This window comes from Ranitomeya imitator, chromosome 7, assembly GCF_032444005.1.
Source record: "Ranitomeya imitator isolate aRanImi1 chromosome 7, aRanImi1.pri, whole genome shotgun sequence".
NCBI lineage: Eukaryota > Metazoa > Chordata > Amphibia > Anura > Dendrobatidae > Ranitomeya > Ranitomeya imitator.
In genome coordinates, this window is record NC_091288.1 from 87305675 (window position 1) to 87330260 (window position 24586).

The 24586-nt window shown below is 45.3% G+C and overlaps 1 protein-coding gene across 1 annotated transcript in view; it reads right to left on the reverse strand.

Moving 5' to 3' along the window:
- The window catches only part of STRADB (STE20 related adaptor beta), a 115619-nt gene that overhangs the window by 85762 nt on the left and 5271 nt on the right, over positions 1–24586 (reverse strand). The window contains exons 3-6 of the mRNA XM_069733592.1: positions 24240–24320; positions 19217–19319; positions 15520–15641; positions 4464–4572 (exon numbers count right to left, since the gene is read on the reverse strand). Of these exons, the coding sequence (XP_069589693.1) occupies positions 4464–4572; positions 15520–15641; positions 19217–19319; positions 24240–24320 (415 nt within the window). The remainder of the gene's footprint in view (positions 1–4463; positions 4573–15519; positions 15642–19216; positions 19320–24239; positions 24321–24586) is intronic.

Sequence of the window (24586 nt, forward strand, 5' to 3'; positions counted from 1 at the left end):
ATGTGTGGTGAGCACTTTGACCCACCAAGTGCTTCACAGAAGTTTATAATGCAGAGCCGTAAAAATAAAACAAAAAATTTTTCCCACAAAAATTATTTTTTTAGCCCCCAGTTTTGTATTTTCCCAAGGGTAACAGGAGAAATTGGATCCCAAAATGTGTTGTCCAATTTGTTCTGAGTGCGCTGATACCCCATATGTGGGGGGGAACCACTGTTTGGGCGCATGGGAGGGCTCGGAAGGGAAGGAGCTCCATTTGGAATGCAGGCTTAGATGGAATGGTCTGCAGGTGTCACATTGCATTTGCAGAGCCCCTAATGTACCGAAACAGTAGAAACCCCCCACAAGTGACACCATTTTGGAAACTAGACCCCCTAAGGAACTCATCTAGATGTGTTGTGAGAGCTTTGAACCCCCAAGTGTTTCACTACAGTTTGTAACGCAGAGCCGTGAAAATTGAAAAAAAAAAAATCTTTCCCCCCAAAATTATTTTTTAGCCCCCAGTTTTGTATTTTCCCGAGGGTAAGAGGAGAAATTTGACCCCAAAAGTTGTTGTCCAATTTGTCCTGAGTACGCGGATACCCCATATGTTGGGGGGAACCACCGTTTGGGCACACGGGAGAGCTCGGAAGGGAAGGAGAACTGTTTTACTTTTTCAACGCAGAATTGGCTGGAATTGAGATCGGACGCCATGTCGCGTTTGGAGAGCCCCTGATGTGCCTAAACAGTGGAAACCCCCCAATTATAACTGAAACCCTAATCCAAACACACCCCTAACCCTAATCCCAACAGTAACCCTAACCACACCTCTAACCCTGACACACACCTAACCCTAATCCCAACCCTATTCCTAACTGTAAATGTAATCTAAACCCTAACCGTAACTTTAGCCCCAACCCAAACTGTAGCCTTAACCCTAGCCCCAACCCTAACTTTAGCCCCAACCCAAACTGTAGCCCTAACCCTAGCCATAGCCCTAACCCTAACTTTAACCCCAACCCTAACTGTAGCCTTAACCATAGCCCTAACCCTAGCCCTAACCCTAGCCCTAACCCTAGCCCTAACCCTAACCCTAACCCTAGCCCTAGCCCTAACCCTAGCCCTAACCCTAGCCCTAACCCTAGCCCTAACCCTAGCCCTAACCCTAGCCCTAACCCTAGCCCTAGCCCTAACCCTAGCCCTAACCCTAGCCCAAACCCTAGCCCTAGCCCTAACCCTAGCCCTAGCCCTAATGGAAATAAATACATTTTTTTAATTTTTCCCTAACTAAGGGGCTGATGAAGGGGGGTTTGATTTACTTTTATAGCGGGTTTTTTAGTGGATTTTTATGATTGGCAGCCGTCACACACTGAAAGACGCTTTTTATTGCAAAAAATATTTTTTGCGTTACCACATTTTGAGAGCTATAATTTTTCCATATTTTGGTCCACAGAGTCATGTGAGGTCTTGTTTTTTGCGGGACGAGTTGACGTTTTTATTGGTAACATTTTCGGGCACGTTACATTTTTTGATCGCTTTTTATTCCGATTTTTGCGAGGCAGAATGACCAAAAACCAGCTATTCATGAATTTCTTTTGGGGGAGGCGTTTATACCGTTCCGCGTTTGGTAAAATTGATAAAGCAGTTTTATTCTTCGGGTCAGTACGATTACAGCGACACCTCATTTATATCATTTTTTTATGTTTTGGCGCTTTTATACGATAAAAACTATTTTATAGAAAAAATAATTATTTTTGCATCGCTTTATTCTCAGGACTATAACTTTTTTTTTTTTTTTTTGCTGATGATGCTGTATGGCGGCTCGTTTTTTGCGGGACAAGATGACGCTTTCAGCGGTACCATGGTTATTTATATCTGTCTTTTTGATCGCGTGTTATTCCACTTTTTGTTTGGCGGTATGATAATAAAGAGTTGTTTTTTGCCTCGTTTTTTTTTTTTCTCTTCTTACGGTGTTTACTGAAGGGGTTAACTAGAGGGCCAGTTTTATAGGTCGGGTCGTTACGGACGCGGCGATACTAAATATGTGTACTTTTATTGTTTGTTTTTTTTTATTTAGATAAAGAAATGTATTTAGGGGAATAATATTTTTTTTTTTTTTTACACATTTTGAAAATTTTTTTTTTACTTTTTTACATTGTCCCTGGGGGGGACATCACAGATCAGTGATCTGACAGTGTGCACAGCACTCTGTCAGATCACTGATCTGACATGCAGCGCTGCAGCCTTCACAGTGCCTGCTCTGAGCAGGCTCTGTGAAGCCACCTCCCCCTCCCTGCAGGACCCGGATCCGCGGCCATCTTGGATCCGGGGCTGGAGGAAGCAGGGAGGGAGGCGAGACCCTCGCAGCAACGTGATCACATCGCGTTGCTGCGGGGGGCTCAGGGAGGCCCGCAGGGAGCCCCCTCCCTGCGGGAAGCTTCCCTATACCGCCGGCACATCGCGATCATCTTTGATCGCGATGTGCCAGGGGTTAATGTGTCAGCGATAGGCAGCTGACACCCGGCCGCGATCGGCGGCGCTCACGTACTATCCCGTCCGTGGTCATGGGGGCCCACCCCACCTCGACGGGATAGTACGTCCCATGTCAGAAAGGGGTTAAAAACAGGGTGGCACATGTTAAGGAACTGAAACTCCTAAACCCTTCATCCAATTTTAATATGGATATCCTCAAATGAAAGATGAAAGTCTGAACTTCAACTGCATCTGAATTGTTTTGTTTAAAACTCATTGTGGTAATGTCTATAACCAAAATTAGAAAAATGTTGTCTCTGTCCAAATATATATGGACCTAACTGTATGCCAACCTGATGTACTCTACACAACTCATATATTCCAACCTGCTGTACTCTGCACAACTCATATATGCCAACCTGATATACTTTACACCACTCATATGCCAACCTGATATACTCTACACAACTTACTTATGCCTCCATATTTTAAAATTCACATATCAGGAAAACAATTCCAATATAGGGTCACACTGTGGGGAGTTTCTACTGTTCTGGCCTCTCAACGGCTCTGCAAATGCGACACGGCTCCTGAAAACAATTCCATAAAAGTCTGCGCAATAAAGCATCACTCTTTCCTTTTGGAGTGAAGCAGTGCGCCCAAACAGTAATTTTCCACCACACATTGGGTATGGGTGTACTCAGGAGAATTTGCACAACAAATTTAGGGATCCATTTTCTCCTTTTACACTTGTTAAAATAAATAAAAACTTGGGGCTAAAGTAACATTTTTAATGGAAAAATGTGATTTTTTTTTTTATTTTCAAGGCTCAACGTTCTAAAATTATGTGAAGCATGTGAGGGTTCATTGTGCTCACCACACATCTAGATAACTTCCTTGAGGGGTCCAGTTTCCAAAAAGGGCCATTTGTGGGGGGTTTCCAATGTTTAGGCACATCAGGGGCTCGCCAAACACGACATGGCATCTCCTCTCGATTGCAGCCAATTTCGTGTTCTAAAAGTCAAATGACGCTCCTTCCCTTCCGAGCTTTGCTGTGCACCCAAACAGCACTTTTCCGGCACCACCACCACCACATATGAAATATCAGCAAACTGAGGAAAAATTGCACAACAAATTGTACGGTTCATTTTCTCCTGTTACCCTTGTGAAAATGAAAAATTTGGGGGTAAAGCAACATTTATGTGGGAAAAAGCTCCGCAAGATAAATAGACATGCTGACATGCACATACCCTGAAAATTGTGAAATTTTCATCAAAATTCTGATATTTTCACAAATAACCACAAAAAATATCAACCTAAATTTATCACTAACATAAAGTACAATGTGTTACAAAAAACAATCTTAGAATCACTGGGATAAATTGAAGTGTTCCAGAGCTATTACCACGTAAAGTGACTGGCCAGAATTGTAAAAATTTGACCTGGTCAGAAAGGTGAAAACAGGCTGAGGGTGAAGGGGTTAGTGATAATAGAAAAAAAATGGAGTCCAGCTCAACAGGGCTGGATTTTCCTTTTACCTTTCAAAAGAAAATATAGTGCATACAAAAAAAAAAAATTTCCATGGTCGACATGACCCAGTCGACGCATTTTGACTGCACTAAGCAGTCTTACTCATGAGTCGAACCACAGTTTCGTGTACGGACATAATTTGTGTACTGTATTTGTACCATTAGTCTGAAAACATACCATTCATAAAAAAAAGTCTTGGTCGTTAGTGGGAAAAGTTAAACTTGTAGTTTACTGGCTTTTGAAGAAGATAAATACACCTATAACACAACAGTGAGAATTTTCCATGGGAAACATCATAGGTGTTAGGAGAAATATCTTTTCCTGGATGTCCCCTCTACATGAGCATTCTAATTTATATACAGTACATACATTAATAATTGTTGTAGTATTGACATTACTAAGAAAATATATGAGAATGAAAATGAACATGAAGTTTACACATACTGTGACTTTTCTTTGTAGGATAGAAATATGATGCAACTCACCATATGCCATAAATGGGTTAATCACCCAAAGCCATGTTCCAACAGTAAACATTTTCCAAGAAACCATAACGTTACAATGCCGAAAAAATGATGACATGACAGCTTCTTTCTGAAATACAGGGCACAGTACATTATAATACACGCCATCTATGAGGAGTGGCAGTGCTGTACAAATACGGACGCATGGATAAACATCATAAAGAATAAAAAGTCTGAACGTGTGCCAAATTTTATTTACGGTAAGTGTTTCATAGCTTAAGGCTGTGTGCACACGTTGCGTATTTTTCGCATTTTTTCGCTATAAAAATGCTATAAAATACATACATTATGCATCCCATCATTTAGAATGCATTCCGCAATTTTTGCGCACATGATGCTTTTTTTTCTGCCAAAAAAACGCATTGCGGTAAAAAACGCAGCATGTTTATTAATTTTGCTGATTTTTTGCGTTTTTCCCGCGACTTAATGCATTGGGAAGCCCTGGAAAAAACCACATCAAAACGCACAAAAAACACGTCAAAAACGCAAAAAAATAGGGATTTGTGTACTCACCGTAAAATCCTTTTCTCAAAGCCATTCATTGGGGGGCACAGACCGTGGGTGTATGCTGCTGCCATTAGGAGGCTGACATTAGTGATACAAAAAAAGTTAGCTCCTCCCCTGCAGTATACACCCTCCTGCTGGCTCTCAGTTAACCAGTTCGGTGCAAAAGCAGTAGGAGATCAATAACAACATATGAGCGTATAGCATTTCAGATTATAAAAACAAGCACAAGCTAATAACAGGGTGGGAGCTGTGTCCCCCAATGAATGGCTCAGAGAAAAGGATTTTACGGTGAGTACACAAAAATCCCTATTTCTCCTTCGCCTCATTGGGGGACACAGACCGTGGGACGTCCCAAAGCAGTTCCTGGCTGGGGACAACAATAGCTCAGGCCCTGTGTAACCGCTACTTACAAGTGCGCCACCGCGGCCTGCAGAGTCTGCCTGCACATCTGTGGAAGTGTGGGAATTATAGTGCTTCAAGAATGCATGTGGACTGGACGAATCCGCAAGTTTGCAGCCGTGCTTGCTGACGTCTGGTGCCTAGAGGCCTGGGACAGGGAGATAGGCTGACATCTAGCACGAAAGGACTCCTGGATGGTGAAACGAATCCACCAGGCTAGAATGTCTGATGAAACGGCTAAACCCTTCCTGTGACCATTAGGAAGCCCCCTTCTAACCGTCGGGAAGCCCAAATAAAGTGTCCAACCTTCAGAAGGATGCCGTCCTTGATACGTACCTACTCGGAGCACTCACTTCGTCCAGATTATGGAGAACCCATTCCGTTTTGTGGACTGGAGCCGAGAGAGATAAGAGAAGGACGATGCCCCTGTAACAATGGGAATACAATACCACCTTGGTAACAAGGGAAGGGGATGGCCTGAGGGCAACCTTGCCTTGATGGTAATAAGGAAAAAAGTCTGAAAGAACAGAGCGGCAAGCTGTGAAGACTCATCAGGATGACAAGAACGCAGAGAAAAAAGGAAGCGACCTTCCCTGATAGTAAAGTCTGTCTGGATCAAAAAAAGGAGTCTACTGTAAGATCCCCAGGACCATTAAGGTGTCAAAGATCTAACGGTATGCGATAGGGAAAAACCACAGGTGAAGACTCCTTGCAAGGAAGTCCATATTTGCAGTTTAGTTGCAATAAGACGGAAAAATACTAGTACCGTAAGCGAGAAATCATGACATGGTCAGTGCGGGTCTCCCAGGATCACTGGGGCCCTTCCTGCTTCCAAAGGATCTCGGAAGTAGTGGAAGAGGGGTTATGGAAATTGGTACCATGGAAGAACAGAGCATGCACTGCGATGCTCTTGGATCTCGAGGCCGAACCATGAACTCGAGTACATTGGCATTCAGTTTGGACGCTATCCGACCTACATCTGGAGTAGCACACTGCAGCGCTAAAACATGCAAACTTGAAAACACGAAATTTGAACTGCATTACTGCACTAGAAATATGAAAAATGAGAGCTTTTAGCGCATAAAAATGGCCAATTTTATGTGTACCTGGTAGCCTCTTTACGGCATCTCTCTTATACCAGGTCCTACGCTTGCCCTACCTCGCTGAGAATAAACGTCTCCATCTGAATGGGTGCATGTGAAACCTCTTAGACTAAAATTCTCTCTCTCTGTCTGTGGAGGGGTATTGGACCTGCTGTAATTAAAACACCTGAAGCTAGGAGGCGGAGTGCACGATCAGAAAGCTGGAGAATTCATTTCAAAAACCTGACCTGCACATCCAAACAGACTAAGTGTGAACAGGTGCGAGGTAGGGCAAGCGTAGGACCTGGTATAAGAGAGATGCCGTAAAGAGGCTACCAGGTACACATAAAATTGGCCATTTTTATGCGCTAAAAGCTCTCATTTTTCATATTTCTAGTGCAGTAATGCAGTTCAAATTTCGTGTTTTCAAGTTTGCATGTTTTAGCGCTGTAGTGTGCTGCCTTATTTACTTAACTATATACGAGTTGGCGACTCTGGGTTCAGCACCTGTTCACACTTAGTCTATGTTTGGATGTGCAGGTCAGGTTTTTGAAATCTACATCTGGAGTACTCCAGTGAAGGCAGATCTGATGGAAGACTTCCAGGTGAAGTTCCCACTCACTTGAGGAGAAACCCTGACGGCTGAATATGTCTGCCGCCTACTGTGTACTACTCCAGGGATATGTACTGCCGAGATCACCGAATGATAGATCTCGGCCCATCAGAAAGTGTGAGGTACCTCGGCCATGGTGCTTGACTGTGGGTACCTGCTAGATGATTGATGGCACAGCCGTGGCATTATCCAACTGAAGACGGATGGGGTGACCCGCCTGAAGGCAGTGGACCTGCTGTAGGATTAGCCGTAACGTTCGGATCCCCAGAGCAATGATCGGGAGAAGAAGACTGGCATTGGTATTCACTAATTACTATTGGACCAAGAGAAGGCCCTGGATGAAGAAGGAGCTCAGAGTTACCCTTTGAAAGCCTGATTGACTTGCTGAAAACGAGCGGAGCGAAGGAAACTGCTTCCATTGTCGTCACCATTTTTCCTCAGAACCCTCCTAGCGAATCGAATGAACTGAGGGGATGAGTGATCAAGTGCGCGAGTTCCCTGTTGAAGGGCCACGACCTTGTCTCAAGAGAGAATTATCATCCTCCTTGTGCAGGATCATCCTCAAAAAGGATCCTCATAGACACCAAACATGACTAGGTTATTTTTTATCTAAGTGGTGAAAAAAAATTCCAAACTTTGCTAAAAAAAAAAAAAAAAAAATTGCGCCATTTTCCGATACTCGTAGCGTCTCCATTTTTCATGATCTGGGGTCGGTTGAGGGCTTATTTTTTGCGTGCCGAGATGACGTTTTTAATGATAGCATTTCGGTGCAGATACGTTCTTTTGATTGCCCGTTATTGCATTTTAATGCAATGTCGTGGCGACCAAAAAAACGTAATTCTGGCGTTTCGAATTTTTTTCCCGCTACGCTGTTTAGCGATCAGGTTAATGCTTTATTTTAATTGATAGATCGGGCGATTCTGAGCACGGCGATACCAAATATGCGTAGATTTGATATTTTTTTTATTGATTTATTTTGATTGGGGCGAAAGGGGGGTGATTTAAACTTTTATGTTTTTTTTATTTTTTTCACATTTTTTTAAACTTTTTTTTTTAACTTTTGCCATGCTTCAATAGCCTCCATGAGAGGCTAGAAGCAGGCACAGCACGATCGCCTCTGCTACATAGCAGCGATCTGCTGATCGCTGCTATGTAGCAGAATTGCACGTGTGCTGTGAGCGCCGACCACAGGGTGGCGCTCACAGCGACGGGCGATCAGTAACCATAGAGGTCTCTAGGACCTCTATGGTTACCATCATGACGTCATTTCCGGCCGCCCGGCCGGAAGCGGTAGTTAAATGCCGCTGTCTGCGTTTGACAGCGGCATTTAACTAGTTAATAGGTGCGGGCAGATCGCGATTCTGCCCGCACCTATTACAGGCACGTCAGCTGTTCAAAACAGCTGACATGTCCCGGCTTTGGTGCGGGCTCACCGCGGAGCCCTGCATCAAAGCAGGGGAGCCGGCATCGGACGGTATAGTACGTCCGATGCCGGTAAGGGGTTAAGACCAGGGAATACTGGTCTTGTACCTTTAAGAGCAGGGCATACTGGTCATGTGCCTTTAAGAACCAGGGCCTACTGGTCATGTGCCTTCAAGACCAGGGCATGCTGTTCATGTGCCTTCAAGACCAGGGCATATGTTCATGTGCCTTCAAGACCAGGGCATGCTGTTCATGTGCCTTCAAGACCAGGGCATGCTGTTCATGTGCCTTCAAAACCAGGGCATGCTGTTCATGTGCCTTCAAGACCAGGGCATGCTGTTCATGTGCCTTCAAGACCAGGGCATGCTGTTCATGTGCCTTCAAGACCAGGGCATGCTGTTCATGTGCCTTCAAGACCAGGGCATGCTGTTCATGTGCCTTCAAGACCAGGGCATGCTGTTCATGTGCCTTCAAGACCAGGGCATGCTGTTCATGTGCCTTCAAGACCAGGGCATGCTGTTCATGTGCCTTCAAGACCAGGGCATGCTGTTCATGTGCCTTCAAGACCAGGGCATGCTGTTCATGTGCCTTCAAGACCAGGGCATGCTGTTCATGTGCCTTCAAGACCAGGGCATGCTGTTCATGGGCCTTTAAGACCAGGGCATACTGGTTAGGTACTTCCTTACCCAGGTACTGATGTAGAGTCGTTGTGCCATTTTAAGTGCAAAAACCGTCGCCCCTGTGTGAGCCGGCCGGGTGGACCAAGATGGCCACCGGGAGTTGCAGACGTGGTAAAATCTTGCAGAGAGCGAGAAGTGCCAATTCGGGGGGGGCGGAGCCACAGACACGATGTGGGCAGAGCCTTGAGACTTCCATGAATAGGCCCAAGCCAGGGACTAAATTTCTGCAGCCGGCGGGCGGTAGAAGTGAGGGGCGTTGTAGTGGCCGAGAAAATTGAGCATTCCCGTGGCAGGCGAGAAGCGGCAGAAAAGCAGGCAGAGCCGCCTTAGCGTGTCATAGTGCGGGCGCGGCTTCCGGGAGAGACCGGTGCCCTTGAAGGGACCCGTCGTCCCTAAGAACCAGCCCAGGCCTGGCATCCCACTTAGCAGGAGAGGATACGGAGAAGCGACTCTCCGTGCTCGCCTGTTGATGGTTCGGGGAGATTGGAACCTTGAAAGGATCTGTCGCCCCATTCATCTGCGGCCTACACATCGTCCGAAGCCGGGGGCTAAATTTTTGTAGCCGGCCGGTGCGTTACCTCAGGGAGGTGGACCACAGGGAAGTTGAGGCTGCCTGTCAGAATGTGAATATGGCACTGCAGAGGCCACCGCTGACTGGATCCACTCACCATCGGTGCGAGGCCCGGCATGGAGCCACCGTGGATGACTGGGTTTCAGCGCCGAGGAAAGCGCGCGCACTCTACTGTTCTGCTGCAGGTCAGGTTTTGCAGCGTGGACGGTGCAGGGATAAAGGTGTAAGCCTCAATCAACCATCCCTTTGTTAGGGAGGTGGAGAGGAACCGCTTTTAGAGTGGTGGAACAGTGGGGGCCACTCGGACACCATAGAGAGGGGCCTCTGTAAATCCACGGAGTTCAGCCCCCGGGTGGGCAGGGCCAGTTGTCTGGCATTAGGCCTGGCTGGGGAAGAGGGTACGTGGAGGCGACACTCCATGTGCTTGTCCGTTCAGGTTGCGGGGAGATCGTTACCCTTGAAGGGACCAGTCGCCCCTAAGAATCAGCCCAGGCTTGGCATCCCCCGTCACAGGAGAGGGTATGGAGAGGCGACACTCTCCATGCTCGCCTGTTGATAGTTTGGGGAGATCGGAACCTTGAAAGGATCCGTCGCCCAATCGTCCGTGGAAAAAATTAAATCTAAAATCAAAAATGTAAAAGGTAAAATAATAAAGAGATTTGGGTCTGAATAGCAGACCCGTCCGTGTGCCTCCTACGGACACTAAGCAAGAACTGGTTAGCTGAGAACCGGCAGGAGGGTGTATACTGCAGGGGAGGAGCTAACTTTTTTTGTATCACAGTGTCAGCCTCCTAGTGGCAGCAGCATACACCCATGGTCTGTGTCCCCCAATGAGGCGAAGGAGAAAAACGCATGCGGATTTCTTGCAGAAAATGTCCGGTTTTGCTCAGGAAATTTCTGCAAGAAATCCTGAATGTGTGCACATAGCCTTAACCTTTGTCAGGCTGCATAATTTTACAACGTTTACAGGCTGCAGAGGTACGATTGTACCTTCATATATATTTTATTGAAATTTGGCCAATATATTCTGGACCACACCTGCAGAGATGTCACAAAATTTCAGCCCTTTACGGCTTTTCGAAAAAAAAAAAGTTATTGCAATTTTAAAACGGAATAGTTACAATTGTACCTACTCAGCCGGACGAAGGTTAAGGGTTGAAAGTAGACATACGTCCATCAGATTTAACTTATAACCTCCTGGGTGCATGATAAAGCTTCTTTTATTTACACCACCTTTTGGTTGGCTTAGTTCAGACCTGGGCAAAGTGCGGCTCACGGGCCACATCTGGCCCTCTGGCTGTCTCAGTTCACCCTGCGGACCGAGACAGTTGAGGGGCCAGAAAACAGAGGCCCATGGGCCGCAACGTGACCACCTGCTCGCAGTCTTCTTCTGCGCTGCCTTCATTGGTGGAGGAGGGGTCTCCGGCCACTTCCTCCACCAATCAGCGTGTGAAACAGCTGATGTGACGACATCATTTCACTGCATCAGCTGTGTGCTGCAGAGAGTCAGCTCCCAGGAGACAGCAACAGAAGCAGAGCGCTGGGGAACGGGACCCAGGCGAGTATGTGGTGGTCTTTTTTTCATGTGTATGGGATGTTTGGGTGGACATGTATGCTATGGGGGCATCATGCTGCACATGGGGTGGCTATGGGGGCATCATCCAGGACATAGGCAGGCTATGGGGGGGGGGGCTTCATCCAGGACACAGGCAGGCTATGGGGGTCTCATCCAGGACATGGGGAGGCTGCGTGGGGCTCATGCAGTATATAGTGAGGCTGCGTGGGGATCATGCTGTATATGGGGAGGCTGCGTGGGGCTCATGCAGTATATGGGGAGGCTGTGTGGGGATCATGCTGTATATAGGGAGGCTGTGTGGGGATCATGCTGTATATAGGGAGGCTGTGTGGGCTCATGCTGTATATGGGGAGGCTGCACAGGGCTCATGCAGTATATGGGGAGGATCATGCAGTATATGGGGAGGCTGTGTGGGGATCATGCTGTATATAGGGAGGCTGTGTGGGGCTCATGCAGTATATGGGGAGGCTGCACGGGGCTCATGCAGTATATGGGGAGGCTGCACGGGGCTCATGCAGTATATGGGGAGGCTGTGTGGGGCTCATGCTGTATATGGGGAGGCAGCGTGGGGATCATGCAGTATATGGGGAGGCTGCGTGGGGTACATGCTGGATATGGGGAGGCTGTGTGGGGCTCATGTTGTATATGGTGAGGCTGTGTAGGGCTCATGCTGTATATAGGGAGGCTGTCTGGGGATCATGCTGTATATGGTGAGGCTGTGTAGGGCTCATGCTGTACATAGGGAGGCTGTTTGGGGATCATGCTGTATATAGGGAGGCTGTCTGGGGATCATGCTGTATATGGTGAGGCTGTGTAGGGCTCACGCTGTACATAGGGAGGCTGTGTGGGGATCATGCTGTATATGGTGAGGCTGTGTAGGGCTCATGCTGTACATAGGGAGGCTGTCTGGGGATCATGCTGTATATAGGGAGGCTGTCTGGGGATCATGCTGTATATGGTGAGGCTGTGTAGGGCTCACGCTGTACATAGGGAGGCTGTGTGGGGATCATGCTGTATATGGTGAGGCTGTGTAGGGCTCATGCTGTACATAGGGAGGCTGTGTGGGGCTCATGCTGTATATGGTGAGGCTGTGTAGGGGGCTGTGTAGGGGCTCAAAGTATATAAGGGGCTGTGGGGAAAATGATCTGATATACAGAAGGGGTTCAAGTGATATGTAGGGGGATGTCAGCATAATCAATTCTGCTCAATATTAAATGATACAATTAGTATTAATATAATTATCAATAATATAATTATAAATATATTGATATTACTATTGAGCAGAATTAATTTCAGTCCTCCACAACAGTCACAATCTCTCATGTGGCCCCTCGGGAAAATTAATTGCCCACCCCAGGCTTAGCTTATATTAATATTTTGTACCAAAATGCTGTGAATAAATTGAGGAATTTTAGGTTATGCTTTCTTTCAACTAAGCCATGCCACTTTCCTCTAAGTGCCCTCTCAGATAACTGTTGACTCTCTCGGGGAACAGCCCTCTCCCCCAAACCAGTAGAGTAACCAGTAATATCAGAGGACCACATGGCTGATATGGGGCCAATGAGTTGGGGTATCCTGCACAGACCAAAGCAGCTCATCAGAACTTAGTATTTTTTATTTTTTTCAGTACTTGTTTAGGGGAAATTTGTCTGGGTAGTTGTAGGAGCCTCATACTGTGTGAGGGAAGAGGGTGGTGTGGGAATAATACTGCCAAGGGACTGTGGGGGCCATCATACTGTGTGTTGGGAGTCTGTGGGGACCAGCACTGTGTGGGGGAAAGGTGGCTTGTGGGAGTCATAATGCTCTCTGGGGGACAGTGGGGACCACCTTACAGTATGTGGGGAGCCATCACTCTGTGTGTGGGGGCATCATACTGTGTGGAGGGAGACTTTGGGTGAAACATGCCATAATGTATGTGGGCAGATGTTGGGTTTGTAAACTTTTGTGGAGTATGTGGAGGCCATTATAATGTGTCATGGTACTATGTGGGGGAAGCTATGGCGACATAAAATGTTGGGGGCATTTTTGGGTCATCATACTATGAGGGGGGGGGAGACAGTCAGTCAAGGTACATAGTGTGGGGAAATTCACTACAGGAATATCACACTGTGTATAGAAGGCATTATATCCTACGGGAGCCATGAAACGGGTATCAAAGTGTGTGAGAACACAAAGGGGCTTGAATAGTGGCACAATAACTGTGTTCATGCCACATTACATGCCTGCTCCCTGTCTTTGAAAGTTGGGAGATATGCCCTTCTGTCACTGTGCCTATGCATAGTAAGCCTGTATTCAATGCTGAATATTCCCTTTTTGGGTGGGTGGGGAGCGAGAGAAGGGGTGATAAAGTTTTGCTATGGGACACTGTGATTTCTATGTACACCCTGGCCTGACTTCCCGATACACAAAAATATTCAGGTCCGCTGAGCGCTCCTGTGTTCTCTACTAGAGGGCCACTGCCAGACTCCTCTGGCAGCGGCTTATCTCTCAGAAAATAAAAGAGCCAGCCATGGGAAATCCAAAATGCCAAATCCTTCTCAATCTTTACATCATTTTTTGGGAGGAAGTCGAGAGGCCTCCATACAAATTAGACTGTCGGACAAACCCACTGACATATGCAGGTCCGGCTGTCTTCAGAATAACGTGTATGGGAGACTTTAGCTTTGTCTACTTGTAAAGTGAGGCACAAAAAGAGTCTAAAATATATAGCAAACATAGTGCAAAGCATATACAGTACAGAGCTAAAGTTTGGACACACCTAATTTAAAGATTTTTCTGTATTTTCATGACTATGAAAATTGCAAATTCACACTGAAGGCATCAAAACTATGAATTAACATGTGGAATTATATACTTAACAAAAAAGTGTGAAACAACTGAAATTATGTCTTATATTCTAGGTTCTTCAAAGTAGCTACCTTTTGCTTTGATGACTGCTTTGCACACTCTTGGCATTCTCTTGATGAGCTTCAAGAGGTAGTCAGCGGAAATGGTTTTCACTTCACAGGTGTGCCGTCAGGTTTAATAAGTAGGATTTCTTGCCTTAAAAATGGGGTGGGACATCAGTTGTGTTGAGCAGAAGTCTGGTGGATACACAGCTGATAGTCCTACTGAATATACTGTTAGAATTTGTATGGCAAGAAAAAAGCAGCTAAGTAAAGAAAAATGAGTGGCCATCATTACTTTAAGAAATGAAGGTCAGTGAGTCCGAAAAATTGGGAAAACTTTGAAAGTGTCCCCAAGTGCAGTTGCAAAAAGCATCAAGCGCTACAAAGAAACTGGCTCACATGAGGACCGCCCCAGGAAAGGAAGACCAAGAGTCACTTCTGCTTCTGAGGATAAGTTTATCCGAGTTACCAGCCTCAGAAATCACAGGTTAACAACAGCTCAATGCAGAAAAGGTGAACGGATGGACTCTACATGCCTGGTTCCCACCGTGAAGCATGGAGGAGGAGGTGTGATGGTGTGGGGGTGCTTTGCTGGTGACACCGTTGGGGATTTATTCAAAATTGAAGGCATACTGAACCAGCATGGCTACCACAGCATCTTGCAGCGGCATGCTATTCCATCCGGTTTGCGTTTAGTTGGACCATCATTTATTTTTCAACAGGACAATGACCCCAAACACACCTCCAGGCTGTGTAAGGGCTATTTGACCAAGAAGGAGAGTGATGGGGTGCTACGCCAGATGACCTGGCCTCCACAGTCACCAGACCAGAACCCAATCGAGATGGTTTGGGGTGAGCTGGACCGCAGAGTGAAGGCAAAAGGGCCAACAAGTGCTAAGCATCTCTGGGAACTCCTTCAGGATTGTTGGAAGACCATTTCCGGTGACTACCTCTTGAAGCTCATCAAGAGAAAGCCAAGAGTGTGCAAAGTCATCAGCAGCAGTCATCAAAGCAAAAGGTGGCTGCTTTGAAGAACCTAGAATATAAGACATATTTTCAGTTGTTTCACACTTTTTTGTTAAGTATATAATTCCACATGTGTTAATTCATAGTTTTGATGCCTTCAGTGTGAATTTACAATTTTCGTAGTCATGAAAATACAGAAAAATCTTTAAATGAGAAGGGGTGTCCAAACTTTTGCTCTGTACTCTACGAGCCCCAGCTCTGGGGTCTTTATCTTAGTAAACCTCCCTCATCAGGTTTTACCTCCTTTTGTTACCTGTAAGAATATAACGTGTTCATCGGAACAGTCATCCAGATCGGTGAGCTGCACTGTAACCGGCGTTCCTGTAGGAGTGTGTCGAGCGAGGTAGATTGTACTTAAGTTATTGAATTTTTTTCCTACAAGATTGATAAGATGCAGTAATAAGAATTGAAAGAAGCACCTGTCATAAAAAAAGCTACTTGTCTGTGACTTTGGAGCGACCATCATAGAATGATATAATAAATATTCCGCACTATGCAGATTTTCTTCGAGGAACTTAAGGCCGGCACACACATTAGTTACAGTCATATAGAAAAATAAGGCTAAAAAGCCACAGCCAGCTCACCGACAGACCAAAGGAGCACGGAGATTTCGTCCCGACCAAGACGTGCAGCAATGGAAGATGAGGAAAAGGTGTGTACTCCAGCTTCTAAAATCTTGAAATTCTTTATTAGTGCATATAAATATAGCGTGATTAAAATCCTTGCTCAAAGGTGGATGAGGTCATGAGGATAGACAACGCGTTTCGATCTATGTGATCTTAATCATGATTAAGATCACATAGATCGAAACGCATTGTCTATCCTCATGACTGCATCCACCTTTGAGTTAGGGTACCGTCACACAGTGAAATTTTGATCGCTACAACGGTACGATCCGTGACGCTCCAGCGTCGTAACAATATCGCTCCAGCGTCGTAGACTGCTGTCACACTTTGCAATGTACGACGCTGGAGCGATAATTTCATGACGTATGTGCGATGTAGAAGCCGTTGGTTACTATGCGCACATCGTATACGATATATGTTACACCATGCGATCATGCCGCCACAGCGGGACACTAGACGACGAAAGAAAGTTTCAAACGATCTGCTACGACGTACGATTCTCAGCGGGGTCCCTGATCGCAGGAGCGTGTCAGACATTGCGATATCGCTCGAACGTCACAGATATATCGCTCGAACGTCACGAATCGTGCCGTCGTAGCGATCAAAATTTCACTGTGTGACGGTACCCTAAGGATTTTAACCACGGTATGACCCTGGACCTGGTCTTTGTCCGTCTCTGTTCAATCTCCTACATAGATAACTCACCGCTTCCCCTTTCAGACCACAACATTCTATCCTTCACACTCACAATTCCTCGCCCACCCCAGCACTCTCCTACCTACCACACATTCAGAAATCTACATGCCATTAACCCTCATACACTTTCAGACTCCTTACACTCATCATTGTCCCCAATCTCTTCTTTTTCCTGTCCTGATCTGGCTGTACATCACTACAATGACACTCTTAGAAGCACCCTTGACCAAGTAGCTTCCCTCACCCTCAGAACCTCCAAACACAGAGTAAAACAGCCCTGCATCTCCCCTGGCTCACTCTCCACATTCGATCCCATCACAGAAGAAGAAGTCTCCAAGCTCCTCTCCTCATCCAACTACATGCACCACCGACCCCATTCCCTCACACCTCCTCCAGTCGTCACAACTCACCTAACTACAATCTTTAATCTCTCCCTCTCCTCTGGCATTTTCCCCTCCTCCTTCAAACACTATCATTACTAAAAAGACTTACCCTCGACCCATCCTGCACAAACAACTACAGAACAGTCTCCAATCTCCCCTTCATCTCAAAACTCTTGGAGCGCCTGATCTACTCCCGCCTTACCCGTTACCTCTCCACTCATTGCCTCCTAGACCCTTCACAGTCCGGTTTCCGCCCCCTACATTCGACAGAAACTGCACTCATCAAGGTGACCAATGACCTTCTGACAGCAAAATGTAACGGTGACCACTCTCTGCTCGTTCTCCTCGACCTTTCGACACTGTTGACCACCCTCTCCTACTCTCTAGGCTCCAGTCACTTGGCATTAAGGACACTGCTCTCTCCTGGTTCTCCTCCTACCTTTCTGACCGCTCCTTCAGTGTTCTGTTCTCTGGCTCCACTTCATCTCCTCTTCCTCTCACTGTTGGGGTACCTCAGGGCTCAGTCCTTGGCCTCCTTCTCTTCTCCCTCTACACAGTCCCAATTGGACAGACCATCAGCAGATTTGGCTTTCAGTACCATCTTTATGCTGATGACACACAACTATACACGTCATCCCCTGACCTTACCCCCGCTGTACTACAGAACGCCACTGACTGTCCGCAGTCTCCAACATCATGTCCGCTCTCTATCTGAAACTCAACCTCTCCAAAACTGAACTTCTTCTGCTCCTGCCTTCTACTAACCTCCCTAAATCTGACATTTCCCTCTCCGTGGGTGGCACCATAATAACACCCCGGTAGCAGGCACGCTGTCTGGGCATTATGTTTGACTCTGATCTCTCCTTCACCTCCCACATACAATCTCTTGCCCGCTCGTGCCGCTTACACCTAAAGAACATCTCTAGAATCCATCCTTTTCTCACCATGGAGACAACAAAAACCCTCACTATCGCCCTGATCCACTCCCGCCTGGACTACTGCAACGCTCTATTAATTGGCCTCCCCCTCACTCGACTTTCCCCTCTCCAGTCCATCCTTAATGCGGCAGCCTGGGTTGTCCATCTGGCTAATCGTTACTCAGATGCATCCGCTCTATGCCAGTCATTACACCGGCTACCCATTCATTACAGGATACAATTCAAAGTACTTGTTCTGACCTACAAAGCTCTCCACAGTGCGGCACCTCCTTACATCTCCTCTCTCATTTCGGTCTATCAGCCTAGCCGACCGCTGCGCTCTGCAAATGACTTTCAGCTTACCTCTGCACTAATCCGTACCTCCCACTCCAAGACTTCTCCCGTGCTGCGCCAATCCTCTGGAATGCTCTACCCCAAGATATTAGGACCATCCACAATTTGCATAGTTTTAGGCGCTCGCTCAAAACACATTTGTTCAGAGGGGCCTACCATGTTAACTAATCAAAGTCATTTCATGTTTGTGTGTGTAGCCCGTTCACTATCTCCATCTACCCCCCACCCCCTGAAGATGGCTGGACCATGATTGTAAATACATCATTGTAAATACACACCTGTGCTTTGTATCTCCCCCACCTCATTGTAGATTGTAAGCTCTCACGAGCAGGGTTGTCTTATTTTGCTTCATTGTATTGTTAACGTTGTTACCTATGACTGTTGTGTTTGAAACTGTTAAACTGTAAAGCGCTGCGGAATATGTTGGCGCTATATAAAGATTATTATTATAATATTTATATGCACTAATAAAGAATTTCAAGATTTTAGAAGCTGGAGTACACACCTTTTCCTCATCTTCCATTAGATACAGTCGGCTGATTTCGGCCGGATCAGCACACCATCTAATGCGCATGGGGGCCTTGGGTGTTGGTGAGAGAAGAATCCTTTTGTTCTCCCGATCATGTAAAAAAAACACCATAAACCTGTAGACAAGGGCTCATCTGCAGGTTAATAATGCTTTGAAGCAGCCCGAATGTCAGGAGGAAATTAAAGGGGTATTCCCATCTCCAAGATCCTATACCAATATGTAGGAGGTATAATAATAATATTAGCAAAAACCTCCAATTAGAAATGTAGTATAGTTTTTCTGGTTTGCTATGTCTCTTTCTTCACTGACATGACACATGATTGCATGGTCAGATGGCTAATAGCATACCTTAGCAATACTGTGATGATTAGACATAAAGAGACTTTATTTACAATTCATATATAACACTATAATCTCACCCACAATACAGGAGGAAGAAACTCACCAAGTTCCTGTTGAAGTTCATAGTTGTGGGCTTCATTGTATTGCACTGGTATCTCATGCCCTCCCAGCACAGGAGGAATCCAGCACTGAGGCAGCTCACCTGCCTACAGATATGAAGACAACGTTCACACAGTAGGATTACATTTCTGCATGATACTGATCAAAAATGATCAACTTTTAAAGAATTTCGAAAAAATAAGAAAATAGGTCTAAAATGACCCACATGCAAAAGGATCAACAAACCATAAATTAACAGTAGGAAAAAATAGTAATGTTAGCAACAGTTGTCTTAAAATGAAAAAAAAATAAATATAAATAATAATAATAATATAATATAATATAATATAATATAATATAATATAATATAATATAATATAATATAATATAATATAATATAATATAATATAATATAATATAATATATATATATATATATATATATATATATATATATATATATATATTTTTTTTTTTTATATATATTATATTATTATTATTATTTTTTATATAGATAGATAGTCATCTACTGGAGCCATTCTTCCACACTACTGGCCATGTCCTACAATGGTCTTCTCTCTTCCTCTTCCAGTGAGAGATGTCATGTGACCACTGTAGTCAATCAGTTGCCACTGATTGGCAGCAATTTTAAAGTCCCTTACAAGCTTCAAGAAAGAACTAGAACACTGTTTCTTAAGGGTAATATGGAATGTCAACGCTTCAGCCAATCGGTGGCAGCTGACTGGCTGCAGAGGTCATATGAGTTTTACCCTTGGAGAAGTAGTGGCGGACATACTCAGCGCTGTACAGTGGAGAGCCGGTAGGCGAGGGTATGTTTTGGGCTTTATTTTGGGGAGGGCTTTCTCCAACCAAGCCAGTCCTGTCAATCACCAGTAGGGTATGCACAGGCATGCATGCAAAACCAGAAAGCGGAATGGGGCACTGAGCCTCAAGGCCAAAGGAAGGGAGCACCAAACTCCATGATTAGCATATATGACTGTACTTCAGTGTCTGTGAAACAGAGAAGGCAATTAGACCCCTAAAGGTGCAACTTTTGTATGGGTCATATTCCTTACAGGGCTATGTGCGTAGATTATACTGTCAGTTTGGGCTAACACCCCTAACAAGGTACATATGCCACAATTACCAGTGGAGACAGGAATATACATCTGGTTACTCACGATTAAACTGTAAATGTTCAAAATAATCTTTAACAAGGCATAAGAACAGCTAGACATGCATGGCCTTCCAGAAAGGCAGATGGTTTATTGGGAAAATATGGCTGCGAGCTTTCCGAACGTTTGTAGTTACGCGGAAGTCATTCTGCATCTGCAGGTGTTGGCTGCTCATGTGCGGCTAGTGATATCTATATCACCCTAATATTGGGGCTGGGGGCTGAAATAATAGGTGCTGGGGTTAAACTGGTAAAGGAGCCATTCTGCTACAATGCAGTTAATAATGAACGAGGTGAAAATCATGTCCTCATGATTGATCTGAATTAATGACATTTGTGTCAAGCCAAGTTTATGTCCTTGGGGACCTTGATCTTCATTTGGTCCAATGAAACTTACTATTTCTTTTTAGAGCTCTATAGATTCCCTGGTGCTGTACATAAGGGGTTACATACAAGACGCAGCTAGAAATTACAGTGCGCAAACTAAAAAATGACTGACTGGTAGAGAGGACCCTGCCCTTCAAGGTAATGGGGAAGGCCACAGTAGGTTAGGAGGATTGTGGCAGCTCCGGTGGTGGTGAGGTGGGTCATTCTAGGCTGTAGGCTTTCTTGAAGAGATGGGTTTTCAAGTTCTATCTGAAAGTTCTAAATGTGGTGGATAATCGGAAGTATTGGGGCACAGAGTTCCAGACGATGGGGGACAAGCGAGAGAAGTGTTGCAGGGAAATGGGTGAGGAAGGTACATTTGTGGAGGAGAGAAAGAGGTATTGAGAGGACCGGAGATTATGCGGTGGAAACTATCTGGAGATTTGTTCGGAGATAGATTACGGATGGCTTTGTAGGTCACTGTTAATAATTTTAACTGGATACATTGGGGAATTTGGAGCCAAAGAAGCGATTTGCAGAGGGGAGAAGCAGAGGAATAGTTAGGGAAGAGATGGATTAGTCCTGCATCAGAGGGACAGACTGGAAAGGTGCGAAAGGAGGATGTTGCAGAAGTCGAGGTGGGAGATGATGAGGGCATGAACTAGTATTTTAGTAGATTCAGGTTTGAGGAAAGGATGAATTCGGGAAATATTTTTGAGTTGGATGTGGAGAGAGATTGGATGTACGGTATGAAAAACAGGACAGAGTCGAAGGTTACTCCAAAACAGTGGCTTGTTGTACAGGGGAAAGCATGATCTAATTTATTGTGAGAAATCAGGTAGGGAAGATATGCGAGATTGAGGAAAGATGAGCAGTTCAGTTTTGTCCACATGGAGACTGAGGAAGCGAGAGGAGAAGAAGGAGGATATGGCTGATAGACACTCCGGGATTTTGGACAGCAGACAGGTGACCTCTGGGCCAGAGAGTTAGATCTAAGTATCATCAGTATACATGTGTATTGAAATCCATGGGACTTTATGAGTTGTCCCAGGCCAAAGATATAGATTGAAAAGTGTACGGGTCTCAGAACAGAGCTTTAAGGGACACCAACAGAGGGCAGGATGAGCAGGTAGTGTGGGAGTGGGAGATGCTAAATGTGTGATTGGTAAGGTATGAGGAGATTCAGGACAGGGCAAGGTGTTTGACACCAAGAGAAAAGAGGTTCAGTAGCAGGAGGCAGTGTCGTCAACTGTGCTGAAGGCAGTGGACAGGTCGATAAGGAGGATAGAGAATTGTGTTAGCTTTGTAAGTAAGTCGTTGGTAATTTTGATCAGGGCAGTTTTGGTGGAGTGGTAGGGATGGAAGCCAGACTGTAGGTTGCCAAAGAGTGAGGTTCATGAGAGGTGGGAAGAAAGTACAGCATGGACGTGCTGTTCAAGGAGTTTGGAGGCGAAACAGAGCAGCAATCTGGGACGATAGCTGGAAGTATGGATCGGGTCGAGGGATGGTTTCTTTAGGATAGGTGTGAAAGGCATGTTTGAAAGCACAAGGGAAGGTCCCAGAAGTTAATGATAGACTAGGGCTGGGATGTGTGGTGGCAAGATTGAGGAGGAGGTGGGATGGGGTCAAGTACACAAGTGGTGAGGTGCGATTTGCAGAAGAGAGGAGTGAGCTCTCCTTCAGTGATGTTGAGGAGAAAGCATATGGGGAGCGGCAGTGGTCAGTTATATGTAGGGGTTGTGGTAGATGGACAGTAAAGGCTAGCCTTGTTTGGTCGACCTCATTTTTGAAACATGCAGCAAAGTCTTCTGCAGAGTTGAGGGAGGTCAGAGGGAACAGTGGAGGGCGGAGGAGGGATTTAAAAGTCTTGAATAACTGATGTTGTGGGATAAAGAAGATACAAGGGTTGTGAAAAAGACCTGTGTAGTAGAGGTGAGGGCTCATTTGCATGTGAAAGTTGCAGTTTTGAATGCAGTAATGTTTTCTTGAGAGCGCATCTTCTTGAGTGTAATATACTATTACTAATATTTTATTTCTGAAATGTGCCCTGGTCTTGGAAGGACCCCTTTTTTAGCCTGTGATTGACACAGAGTGGTGGTTCTGGTGTCGGCACATGACCAAAGTTTTGTGTGCTGGCTGACTGATCAAATCAATAACTTAACCGCCTCCCTTCTCTATCAAGGCCGATGTATAAAGGAGGCTGGCTCACTTTTGGAAAAACAAGTCATCTAGCCAAGGAGCCGCCTCTACACATAAAACACACTGCCTTGTATCAAGCACAGGACCCCAACTGTGTGTTTTGGGACTCAGGACTTAAACTTGTAATCAAATGCCAGCTTTCATAAATGAAATATAGTAGTAAGTTGCATTTATCATAATATTCTAATTTGTGCTCCGTTCCTTTCACTACAGCTTTTTTTTTTTTTTTAACTGTACAACCCATTTAATGAAAAAATATAAAATAAGGGTCAGAGAGCATGCCTCCCTTATGTGAAGAGTAGGATCAAAGAAGGAGTCACCACTCTTGACTTAACTCTGATGTGAATTACCAGTATCGCTGATACAGTTACCACTTTTTCAGCGCTCACATGATTTATTAAAACAATAAATGACACCGGTAGGGTGATTATTCATTCATTATATCTAAATGAATGGCACACAGCCACAGAACCAAGTGCATCAGCTACTAAAAGTACATTATTGTGCAGTGATGACCTGGGTAAGTAATGAAAAGGACACTGTACTCACAAAAGAAATGCAGACCACTTCAAATTGGAATGAATTCTGTGAATCAGACCCCTTTGAACTAATATTTGCTGCCTATTCTTAGGGTACCGTCACACAGTGGCATTTTGATCGCTACGACGGCACGATTTGTGACGTTCCAGCGATATATCCGTGACGTTCCAGCGATCTCGCAGTGTCTGACACGCTCCTGCGATCAGGGACCCCGCTGAGAATCGTACGTCGTAGCAGATCGTTTGAAACTTTCTTTCGTCGTCTAGTGTCCCGCTGTGGCGGCATGATCGCATGGTGTAACAAAGGTGTGCACGATATTGTATACGATGTGCGCAGAGTAACCAACGGCTTCTACATCGCACATACGTCATGAAATTATCGCTCCAGCGTCGTACATTGCGAAGTGTGACAGCAGTCTACGACGCTGGAGCGATATTGTTACGATGCTGGAGCGTCACGGATCGTGCCGTCGTAGCGATCAAAATGCCACTGTGTGACGGTACCCTTAAGGGCAGGTGGAAACGAGTGTTTTTTGTCATGCCAGAAAATCAATTATGCTAATCTCACTCTTATCAGAGTGTGAGCCGATTCTCTCGGATGAGGAGAAAACGGAGGAAAAAATGTCTCCATTCTGTGAGGCTGTGGAAATCAGATGTCATCCGAGTGCAGTCTGTTGTTTCCCATGCTCTCACTGATCTGAATGACTGAGTGCAATATGAATATCTAGCACAATAAAGCCTTTTTCTCACCCAGTGTGGATAGATACTTGTGTTCGATTCTTTACTTTGGCTTATAGATTTCACAGGTGTCCGTCTAAGGCAGGAACAGTCCTGAAGTGACAGAAGAGATCAGTAAGTACCACCAGTAAGTTCACCTGTCCTGCTCACATTCCAAATAATATATACAAAGAAACAAACCTGTCTCAAACCCTAACTGGTTTTATAAGGTTCTTACGAGTAGACAGACGACTAATATGTTTTGTTTGTCTCTCCCAATGGTGCATCCAGTCCAATGGGGAAAGATAGTTTTTCATAAAGAAATAAACTAAGGCTAATTTTCTAAGCTAAATACCGTGTTAGAATTCAGGCTTCATTTG